The sequence below is a fragment of the Bombus pyrosoma genome, linkage group LG10 (assembly GCF_014825855.1).
Source record: "Bombus pyrosoma isolate SC7728 linkage group LG10, ASM1482585v1, whole genome shotgun sequence".
NCBI lineage: Eukaryota > Metazoa > Arthropoda > Insecta > Hymenoptera > Apidae > Bombus > Bombus pyrosoma.
This window is the reverse complement of record NC_057779.1, coordinates 3262445-3274889: the sequence shown is the minus strand read 5'-3', so window position 1 is coordinate 3274889 and position 12445 is coordinate 3262445. Positions and strand designations below refer to the sequence as shown.

The window sequence follows — 12445 nt, the reverse complement described above, 5'->3', positions numbered from 1 at the left end:
AAACAAGGGTGAATCTTCATGGAGAATCGAACACAAAACACAGCCGACGATCTCTTTCTTCCTCATATTCTTTATTCAAATTATATGAAATGTAACGTGAAAAAAATCGTACAATATACATTTGTGCAGACCGATATTGTACTCGTTTTAGAGCATTAATCGAAACCGAACGCTTCGAAGATAGTCGAAGGAAAAGAAAATGGAAGTGTCAAGCGAGCGTTATTGAAAATCTAGAAAATTCTTTACCATAACGACGGATCCAATGTTTGACTGGATCGTGGTGCCATCTCTCGCGCTTGGTAACACTCCAGGGACGCGTGGTACGCAAACTAATTAGTGCAGGCTATGTCGTGACATTTAACAAAGTACCATAAAGAGTTTCACTGGATTTGCGACGGCATATATCGATAATATTTTCCTTCTGTTTTTATATCATATTTTTCTCGTATCTTCTGTATAATCAGTTTCGGGAAACCTTGAACATTCGGTCATTTACAAATTAGTTGAATCGTTTCAGTTGAATTTGCACTTAGAGAAGTCCATCTCAGGATGCTGTTCCATGAACCTGAAAAACAAAAATTTACGACATTTAGATCTTTAACGTTAAATTGATTTATAGCGAGTTTGTGATTGTTGTGTCTCGTACTTTTTGATCACATCTTGCTTTTTCTGTTCGTCGGACGTTGGCAGGCCCAGTTCCTTCTGTCTCTGGTCGTACATCATCTTCTCCACTAGACCTCTGGTTTCACCGTCGAGATCGGAGAGTTTACTAGGCTCAGGATTTACCTTCTTCGTGCTGATCTCTGGGTCACAGACCACCACGTGCGCCCACCATTGCATTTTGTTCACCTGCGGAAAGAATAGGTGATTCCTGCTTTCAACCAACTGTTCGTTGAACAAAATCAGTGTTTGAAAAATCTCTGAATGTATTGGATCTATGTATAAAAGTCGACAGTTAGAATATTTTCGAAGAACAACCATTTTAAGTTAGATCGATAATAAAAAGTATCGAAACATACCGTATTATTTACTTAAATAATAAATTTGTTTCTGGTCAAAGTTGAAAATTAACTCGTGCAGACAGAGAAGGCTGAATTTCGAATATAAAACAAACAAACCTAGAAAAGAATCCAAAAAGTTCTACCTCACTCTTCGTTAACTCGATAAACACAAAATCATCAATGAGATATCTATCATGATTAACCAATTATCGAAATACCAACAAACGCCACCGAATCCTGTCAATTAAAGATCAAGCAAACCGTTGCTTGTTAAATGGCCACGATTTAACCTTCGTCAAAAATTTTTATACACTGGTTTGATCATTCAGGGCCACGTCAAGTCAAACGAATTCTTTGCGTATTCGATACCATCGGACAGAATTCCCGCTAGCGCGATAGCATCGTCGAAATCCTCGTTTGGACAAGGTCGCGTGTCCAGGGGGCCGAGGAACGAATAAAATTGCCATGTTTATTTGCATCACTTACCTTCTCCAGATTGATCAATAGCAATTTTCCATCCTCGATCACCCAAGTGGATTCTTCCACTTTGACTTCGTGTGGAAAATCACCGTCGATGATCGGCGGCTGACCCTTGATGCCACAGGTCAGGTGCTTCTTCGTCATCGTCACGGCAACGTCCTTGGGCCTGGCCGAGAAGTTCACTTTCAGAGGCACTTTGATCTGGAATTAGACGATAATAAGTGTTATTTCATTCATACGGAATGTAGTGCGAATCGATCGCCATGAGTTGGCAGATTTATTCGAACTAGTTATGATAGTTTCACAAAAAAAAAAAAAAAAGGAAGAAGGAGGAAGAAAAAAGATTTCAAGGAGGCAGAGTTTATTGATGTTAAATTACGAATTTATCGGTATAAAAAGATTCTGAAAGTACCTTTCTGCTACAAAGGAAATGAGGTGATCATGCATTTCTTAAGTGGCATTATGTACTTTTCTTTTTATGTTCTTAAATTATCTGGTTCTATGTTTTTGCTTTGGTTTTTCTTACGTCGTTTAAGAATACGAAAAGAAAGATATACAATGCTGTTTAAAAAGCGCAAGATGGCTGAGATTTCTTCTCGCCAATGTATAATTTTACGTTATATATAATTATAAACATTATATATAATGAACTTTCTTCTGAAATATTATTAACAAATATTACAAATATAAAAATTTATATATGCACATATCTTAGTCTCATTCGTTTGACATTTTCAACTATTCCTTCCACAAATTATACTTTTATTATTTAATTATTATTAAAACGCAATTTATTATCAATTGCCCTAAAAACTCTTTCTTTGTTTCTATATCTTACAATCTATCACGAGAAAAGTCTATTATAGAGATTAAAATAATAATCAATCTTATTCCTATCAGATGAGGTCTAATTGAGCATGAAAATCTTTAACAACACAGCTCACGTATACCAATACAACCAATGACTAGCTCTTTCCTTTCCAATCGATAAATCCAATAAAAAAAATCGAGGTTCTTCGTTTAACCTCAAAGTAAACGATCTGCTCGACGTGCACAAACGACGTTCATCGAGTCTATCGTAACAATAGCGCGATTCATTTGATCGATGAAGGGATCGATCATGGTTCCGCACGGCTACCCTCTCAGTCCTTCTCGCGACTGCGATTTCATTGCGTATCATCGTGATCCACTTCTCCATCGTGGCCTTGGATTTCGGAAACCCAACGGTGCAGCCTTCGTGACGGACCTTGGGCAATTTAGAATCCAACGAACGAAATATACCGTATAAGGGGAGAAAAGAAGGGAGAAAGATCCCATAGTACGATAATAAAATTTACGCATTTCGCGAATTACTTTTTAATCACGCTTCTTTTTGCCCGACTCGCCATAATATCGATTACGGTGTTTGCGTATAATAATTTACTACATAATAATATGGTGATTTGGCACACAAACTGTCCACGTTAAAAAGAATCGGGAGTTATCTGAACAAAAAGAGAGAGAGAGAGAAAAAAACAGTTCTACAATATATTTTAACGTAAAGTTTGTCTTTATGATTTGTTTTATTGCCGTGTGCTTCAAACTCGTATCCTTTATCTTTGAACGAAGGTTTACGTGTCGGTTTACGTACAGCAAGGAATTGGAATTAATCGGCTGCAATGAAAACGGATTCTTGGTTGATCAGCAGTCTGATTACTTTCATATTGTCTTAAGACCATTTAATAGAGTCGATGGAAAATGGGGTTAGTGGAAGTCGCTCACGAGAAGTATCATTACGAAAGGAAACTGCTATGAATGAAATCTGAATATGAAATCGCACGGCTCGTACTTTTACATCCAGAGTAATGAGCTGAATTAATCCGTCCATAAGGAATGCTTTGCCCCGTTCAAAAACAGACATAAGAAAGGAACATTCTTAAGGATCAAGCCGCCGCATTCGAGCATGTGTTACATAATAGAACTTCTAACACAAAAGTAACCCGTAACTAAATAGTAAAAAATAAGATTCCTAAGATTTTCAAGCTATCACACCTTAATATCGTTTCTTATAAAAATACTAATCTTTCTTCCAAAACCTTTGCTACAAAAAGAGAGAGAGAGAGAGAGAGAGAGAGAGAGAGAGAAACAAGTAATGAAACAACCAACAAAAAAGGTTTTCCGAGATACAAGTTATCATTTATCTTACAAGTATTATACACTAAGACTACTTTGACGACTCAAGTTCCCAATTATAATTACCATTCGCCACAAAACCTCCAAACTCTAAAAATAAATATCAAGAAATAACACAATCAGCAGCAGTTCATCGATAAAACTTCATTCCATCGGCATTCCTCCCTATTTAATCATCTCCATAATCACACTCGTGAGAATCACTTCTCTGGAGGCAACGATCCATCGATGTGGGACGTCCTCGGGTGGCCAGCATCAGGAACAATTAAATCCACGGAGTTCCAAAATCCTAGATGACCCATCGTGCGTATCCCGTGTCGCAATTACAAGTATTCGAAAGAAAAAAGAAAATCAAGAGAAAGATCACGAACGACACGTGGATTACGCGTCGTGGAATCATCATTATCATCATCGGCGTCATCCTCGCGTTAGACGTGTTCTTGGATTTCCAGCGTGACGACGCCGACGACCGCTGCGACGCTGAGCGTAGCTGAGAGCACCGGTGCGTGGAAACGGATCATGGCTACCGAGTTTGCGCGTTAACAAAGTGGAATATCATTACGATGGAACGACAGAGAGCATAACCGAGGGAAGAGGCTCGTGTCGCCGGAGATTATCCTCGATCTCTCAGCCGGCATTAACCAGACTGTGACACGAAAATTTGGATCGAGGTGGACAGACGAAAGAGAGAAAGAGAGGGGGAATTCGTATTTTGCAACTGTTCTCTTCGTCACGATTCGCTCGACAGCTTTTATGCAACTGATAAGAGACTTTACATTTTCGGAGGAATATTGGCACGCGTGTACATTTTTTAAATTTGAGGATACTTTCGAAATACGTATGAATGTCATATACGCCATTGTGTGTCTATTTATTATATTTTACAGGAATTATGTGTCACACGTGTCATATTTATTACATCTCTCAAGAATTTCAAAACGTTTTTTCAATGTTTCAAAGAAATATACAACTGTGCAAGATAAGAAATTTCTCGCATGATTGAACTAATTCGCGAGATTTTGCACATTTAATATTAATAAATATCCTTGGGTAATATTAACAAGTTTGATAATGAAACAAATGAAAGTTTATAAACAATTATTCGATTGTTCTATTTAATGAAATATTACGGAATCGTAAGAAAGAAGTTGATAATTTCGAACTTTTAACTTGTCAATATATTAATACTATTAATTGGCAAAATATATATGATATAGTTGTTTATGAAAAAGCCTTATATTTCTAAGAGCTTCTTATATTGAAAAATGAAATTCGTTTTGTACTCAAACGTTTCTCTAAACCATGATTACAATAATTCATCAGTTACTATATGTCATTAGGTGTTCCTAAACAGAATAGTATTCTGATTGGGACTTTAGAATGATTTATAGTATTTTTGCTGTCTTTAATCGTAGTGTAACGATAAATATTCTTAAATCTTCGAGGAATTTTTATGTTAACAAACTTTTCCAAAGTATAGTTTTTAAGCTCGAATCTTGAGAATTACGTAAGAGTGATATTTTAGTAGCTTTTTCTGAATTCGCAATTCTTTTAGGAAGTTGATATTATTATGCATTTAATAACAACCACAACCTTATCGCAGATGACAACTGAACGGGTTTTACGATTCGAAAGAGAAGACTTGTTACCATAGAGCAGATCGCTTTATGGAGAAATTAACAAGCGAACGTACAGCTTCCGTCCTAAATGTCCACTCCCGAAGATAAGATTAAGTTAATCAGTCTATTACTCGAAGAAATGGACCAGAAGGAATGCCATATCCGTTTCTTGTAAAGGAGATACGTAAATTGTGGCAAAAATGGAAGCGTTTCAAAAGAAACACGGATCGTGAATTTAAAACTTGTCCTTTAGAAGACTGACGAATCGAAAGTAAAGCAACCTTGGAAGACTAAGGGATGTACGTGAGCAAATTCACGTCTCACACCTCGTCGATGTAGCTCTAAATAGCCTCTAAAATTCTATTCCTCCGAAATATATTTATGTCAATAAGTTTGCGATCATTTCGTTTTCATAATCTGCCCGTAAACATTCAAGCAACTGTTGCATAAGACGATACTACATTACATACAATTTAACCAAGTCTTATTTTAAATGATCTAATTAAACAACCGTTGCACAAGAATTCATCTGAAAAAGGTTCACATTATCATTACTAATCTTTATATCCATTACACAAAATTTATTCATGCCAGCATAACAATTATATATCTCTTCTCCATACACAATTTGAAGCAATCATTACACAAGAACGTACCTGAAAAGAGCTCACCTAGACGCTACAAATCTTTAGACCCATCAAGTGATCAACAGAGAGAAACAGCACATGAAAGCGTCAGAAAAACTTAATCAATTCAATTCGCGTTAACTGTAACAACCGCTCAAGAGATTACCGCCTATTTAACCAGATTCCTTATTATAATAACTCTGCTAACGCAACATCCTCTCAGACTCATTAACCCGTTCCAATTATCTAGACTCCGGAGTATAATACCGATTTCCTCTGGATGCTATACAGGACGTTCCAGCAACGCTGTTTATCTGAAATATCTTCGCTGTTAGAAACGACAAATGAAAGTATCGTATATTATTACAAGCAGACTGCGGATATTTATGCATTTTTGGGAAATTTAAGAATGCAAAATTATATAAAATATCCAAAGCAAATTACTTAATATAATGTTTAATAGATGAAACAAATGTTTACGTAGATTCTATTTCGCTAGGTACGTTCGTAAGAATATGAAACAGCATGAAAATCCATAGTCTAATCGTAAGTATGAAAGTTTCAAGGTTGGAAAGACATCCTAGTATGGTGGCAATGATTTACTCACGTGGAGCTATAAAGGAAATCTAAAGATCAATTTTATCATAATAACTGAGAATCACAGTGATGCAGGTCAAGATTGGAAATTCCAATTTAATCATGTATACCCACTTGCAAAAATAACACGCCTGCTTTCATAATAAGTTAAGTAATAACTTATATAATCAATTTCTATAATAACAGACGTAGAACACTGTTTCGTGAAAACCATGAATTGAGGATGATTTATATCACTATAATTGCCAAGCCCTTAGCCATGTCGCCTACTTCTTTTCCGCTCTACGACGTATGTAAGTAATATTTTTATTTCATATTTGAAGCAACGAAGAGATTTCAAGAGGACAAGATTGGTGAGACAGCCTGTATAATCACACTGCTCACCGCTCATTTAATCGTCTCACACTGCGTCATTAGAGGCATCGTTTCCGTGATTTCCAGTCGTCGTTCGCATCGAAGTCATCTTCACTTTGTATGTACACTTGCGAAATCACCGTCTTCTTCTCCACCTGTGGCCGCGTGTTCGTACCCGTGTACGCACGCGTCATTATGTACGGTTATCGTTTACGATGGAACGTCGCCGACAATTTGCAACCGGGGTGGGAGGAGATCCTGCAATTTTCAATCGACGCTCCCTCGTGCCCATTATCCCCGCCGCTCTCGCGGCACGATCGTTTGTTCTTCGCGTTTTTCTGAACTTGTATCATCCGCGGATACCACCAGGTTGCATGTTACACGGCCACGGGTTTAATATAGAGATTGTTCTGACGTTGCGCAACGCAGATGTCAGTGAACGGTTCAACGGTGCCTCGGAACGTTTAATGGGAGTTCATGGCGAGGGTAATTGAAGCGTTAGGGTATCGGGGAATGCGCGCGATCGGATCAGATGGCGTGCACGCTGGCAGTCGAGGGAAAGCACGCTTGATCTGCGATTCGATGTAGGTTTTTCCAATGAATCGAGGAAAAATGTAATTTCTTCGGCAGGGGAGATTAATTGACGTTGCAAGCATTCCAAGTACCCTTGATTTTAGGTGATTGGGGAAATTTATTAAACGCTTGATTAGCTGCCAACATTAGAGAAAGATTGTTCGGAAAACGAACGTTTGAATAACAAATTTGTAATTCAGAACTTTGAAGCTATACTCTTGAATCCCTAAGCTTCAATTCGTATCTGTGAATTTTAACACGTAGATTTAATTATTTGAATTAATATTCTTGGGCGTGAATCTTTTTATTTAAATTTGTAAACTTGATGTTTTCGATGCAAATGTTTGAAATTTCAGTCCTCCAATTACTTTTCAATTTAAATATCTGAAATCAAACCTTCGAATTCGATTTCCGCAATTTCAATTTCTATATGTTATTCTGAATTTAAATGATCGAACCTCTGGAAACAACAAATTAAAATTGAATCGAAACCCGCAAGAGAGATTGCAGCATTGCGGCGTAAAAACTGGATGGAAATAAGCAGCGAAACCCGGACGGATTTAATCTGATTCGTCAATCAGCACGGGAAACGATGTTCACGAGGACGAACGGACGTATCGCTGGAACAATGAATTCCTTCTGTGGCGAAAACAATTAAGGGGCAACAGTGTGTCAGAGTTTGCCGCGGTTCTGTAACGTAGCCTTGAATTTGAAAGAACAAAAGGATGGATTACGCTAACTAAATGACACGATATGAGAACGTTAGGCGGCTGCGCTTTGTTTCCCTTTGCACACGATTCACCTACTCTATGATATTAAATTGAAAATACAAATCAGTCGAAACTGTCAATTACATTCACAACAGATGAGATTTGTGCCATATAAAAAAGAAATATTCGATTAAAATTACGATATAGCAGAATCGCATTTATCTGAATGTATCGTCGAACAAACAGCTCGAATAGTAATTCACTAATTTTCCCTTTACCTATAATTTTTAATTCACGCGTCACTTTCAAAAGCTATTTATAATCTGAGTGTACTTTTATATTTTCGTAACCGTAGGCATATTTCTACCAAATTAACGTGGAAAATAACAGAATGTGTTTTATTAAAGCAGGACAAAATCGAATCCAGTTCAACATAGAATTGCAAGGATAATTGAGTACTAATTGAAATTTCGTTCCAATAATGCATTTCTACTGCATATTTCGTTCTCAACTTATTATACAAGGTGTGAATTTACTTTCGAATTCTTGTAAATGACCACCGTACCAAAAGAATTCCATAGAGGAAAATTAACACGTATTCGCGTTTCCTTCTTTCGAACGTCGTGAGAGAGAAAGAGTACAATGAAACGTGTTTAACGATACTGCATGCTGCGTGAGTTTCAAGAGGAATTTGTTTCCTGTGTCCATATAGTAATCAGGCTTGCGGTTTTCGCCGTGACAGATCGAACACGCGTTACAACATGTATAAGGTATCCATTGGCGAACATTTCATTGAATAAGCAACTTTCTCTGGTCTGTTGACTGTCTACGCAGATAACTTTACTCCTTGGGCAATACAACGCGCTTTCTACTCGAACAGCTAAATTCCTGCAAACGCCAGTAATCTCTCCTAAACTTGAAGTTGACTTGCTACAATTTTTACCCTTTGTTTCTATTATTGTTATCGAATAATCTAATCATAGTCATTTTTAGCTCGCAGGTTTCAAGTCGAAGCGAATTAATTTTTTGTCCACACACAAAAATTATTTGTCGCTTCATTGCATGTTTATCAAAATCGATTTATCCGATAGATGTATAAACCAACCATAAGTGTTTAATCTTACGATCAAGTTATTTCACTGATACAAAGTTTAACATTTTTCGTTCAAAAAACCTCCCAGGAGAAAATCATTTGTCTGGAAATTCGGTTTCATCGGTGACCTTATTTATAACACGTAACTGGCTGACCCATGATGCGTCACATAACTCGTCATCATTACAGGGCCGAAGGCTAATTTCTCGGAGAGCTTCGTAACTTTAGACAAAGTCACGCAACGGATCAACGAAACTTTCATCGTAGGTTCGTTCAACGGCCCAGTGGATCGAAGGTTGCAGCGCTTGGAACCGATTTATTTGGTGTCTTCGCCAAAATCCTTGGTAATCAAGAATTGACGTTGCTACCCGCTTACGAATTGCGCAATCGAATAGTTTTCTCGTTACTCATTGCGCCGAATAACGTGCCAAAAATCACGATCGTCGTGATATCGAATCCTTTACGGATCAAAGATCATATTTTCCTGTCGATATCTGGCGAATGATCGTCATTTGCCAATGAAACTTGTTCGACGATTTATAATATTTTTCTGTACGAAAAATGGATGTGACTTGTACCATTAATAGCTCATTCGTGATACTTAAGTTGATAATTGGATAAAAAGACGATATAGATCGAGTCGATAGAGTATATAGATTTGTCTCTAAGATCGTATTTGGCCTAAGAAAAATGAAAGAAAATGTATACAGTGTTTAGAGATATATTATAGAAAATAACAAAGCATCGTAGCTTTTTCACATATCGTTTTCTCAAAACCCGTAATTTCCAAATTTATGATTTTTTAGAATTGTCACTTGAAATCTCACGTATATTGTAAAATAATACATTTATAATCCAAGTACTTTATGTAAAATCCGATGTAAAGCCGTATAACACTTTTTGAAATGTTTTCTTTCCTTTTGTGTTTAATAACAGGAATCCAATAATAATACGCCGAGTCACGTACGACTGGTAGTTCCATTCAACGTCAGAAGCTTCTGGTCACTATTTCGAGGAGGTGTTCGACGTTAGACTTGGATCGATTAGGTCGAACCAAGGCTGATGGTGCAGGTTTAATATTCATGCCGCGGGTACACGGTCAATGAGTAGTACTACGTTTAGATACAGCGTTAAAAAGGCATTGACATAGTAACGCGAGCGCCTTAAAGGCTGATACAATTGAACATCAATGATCTAGCGATCTTATTATATTATGTACACTCGTTTATATTTATAAATCACCTTTTCAATCACGATCGAGTAAACGATTTCTCTCATAGAGAATCGTTTTTGCTGTTTAACGAATGAGGTCGAGACGCACTAATAAAAAGCAAGAGTTACTAACTCGTATCTATCTTATTAACATATATAATATTTGCAAACGATGATGTACTTCAACACGAAACCATAATATTAGTCTTCTAACAGATAGAAACGATTAAACTTAACATTTTACAGTACTCTTTCTTTCTAGGAATCGTTTAAGCATTCGTCACAAGAAACTGTTCGTGTTTAATGTGTCATTAAGCGTGGTATCTCACGTATGAATTAAATTAGGCTCATTTATTTATTATAATCGACTATGAGTATCATATTGATTTAGAAGTTATACATATACAGAGCCTGTATATTAATATCTTTTAAATCTTGTTTTAATTACTCATGTTTAGTGATTTTCATAAAAATATGAATTTACATAAAAGTCCATAATCTACTGATAATAAATTTACACCGATGCTTTCCAACAGAAAAAAGGCAATTTACGATTGAAGAATGTACCACGTGTCCATTAAATATAAATCTAATTACATTCAAACCAACCGAAAAGAATCGATCCAAGGGTCGACTCTGCGTCGAACGCGAAACGAAAGGCATCGGTCAGAAAGTTTCCAATTTTTTCCCAACCTTTTTCACGGCGGCGATTGTTCGTCCGCTCGGGCAACCTTTGATCCGCAAGGACGCGATTTCCTTCCTTTCAACGTCCGATTACTTCACGCGAATAAATCACAATAAATAGCTTGTCGCGGGCGAACAAATCGCGGCCGACGACAAAAACGACCATCCACCGCTTTCGACGTTAATTGGATCATTATACCGATACAAACTACTTACGGCGGTCTTTCGATTGATATCGAACGATCTTTATATATAGACGAGCCTGATTATTAATCCTGACGTACACATGCTGATACTTGAAGTTCTTTGTGCCATACGATGTCCGATCATGCGTATAGACGATCGAAGAAAGGGAGTTTCTTTCACGGAAGAAGTCAAAGAGATGAAAAGCAAGAGAGAACAATAAGAGTCGATATTATCTCGGGCGACGATTCTCTTTATCAATACGATCGTTAGATCCCATTCCATTCAAGGTCAGCAGACTGTTCTCCAACGATGAAGTGCATTTACATTTATCGGGATGATCGTTTCTGCACTCTCACGCTCGATAACGAAATCCCATGGCGCATCGCGCGCACAATGTTGCACTCTACGTGCAATACGCTTTACATTTCGTTGCTCGTGATTCTGATAGAGTAGTAGTGCTGTATTGTTGTATTTTATAGCGCTACGATCTTCTTGCGGAATAATTTACCAAGTAATGGTAGCGGTGAATTGTAGATCGTAAAGTAAATCGCGTGTTTCTCTTCTATGTATTTACGATTTCATGTCGAATAGGATAATTGTAGTGATTTGTAATTTCTAATATTTCTCAGAAATCAAGGATCGTTTGTAGCATCGCATTTAGTTTATTAGCAAAGTTGATGCTGTTATAGGAGATTTATTAGTATTGATGATATTACTTGTGCCTTGTAAAATTTCGTTGATAATATTCCAACATTAAAAATTGTGCAAGAGAACTCGAGAAATTGTAGCACACGCAACTTGTTGTTAGAATCTTGTAATTTCGCGACTAAGAACGATATTTCGTGAACGACACTACTGAATTCAGTGACTCACGAGAAATTTACAAGCCCATCTAGCTTTGTCTGTGTGCAACTTTCGATTTCGTTAATTGTGTCGTAAAAACGAGCGAAATTGGGAGATAAATTGATCCAGGCGTCAGGCCTAGCGGAGATAAATTAAGTATATAGTAAAAATTGAGATAAAGGCATTTTTTCAGTGAAACGTATATGGAAAAAGATGGTAGTACATAAAACTGATTTCTTATTGAAGTCACACGAGAGTATAAATTATACGAGATGTCGTTTCGAGGAAATGTGCG

General features: G+C 37.0%; 1 protein-coding gene across 1 annotated transcript in view; it reads right to left on the bottom strand.

The window, feature by feature from the left end:
* Positions 1-50: 50 nt before the first annotated feature.
* The window catches only part of LOC122571948 (nuclear migration protein nudC), a 102907-nt gene continuing 90512 nt past the window's right edge, over positions 51-12445 (bottom strand). Inside the window, exons 5-7 of the mRNA XM_043736323.1 lie at positions 1488-1682; positions 647-849; positions 51-565 (exon numbers count right to left, since the gene is read on the bottom strand). Coding sequence (XP_043592258.1) covers positions 514-565; positions 647-849; positions 1488-1682 — 450 coding nt within the window. The 3' untranslated portion in view covers positions 51-513. The remainder of the gene's footprint in view (positions 566-646; positions 850-1487; positions 1683-12445) is intronic.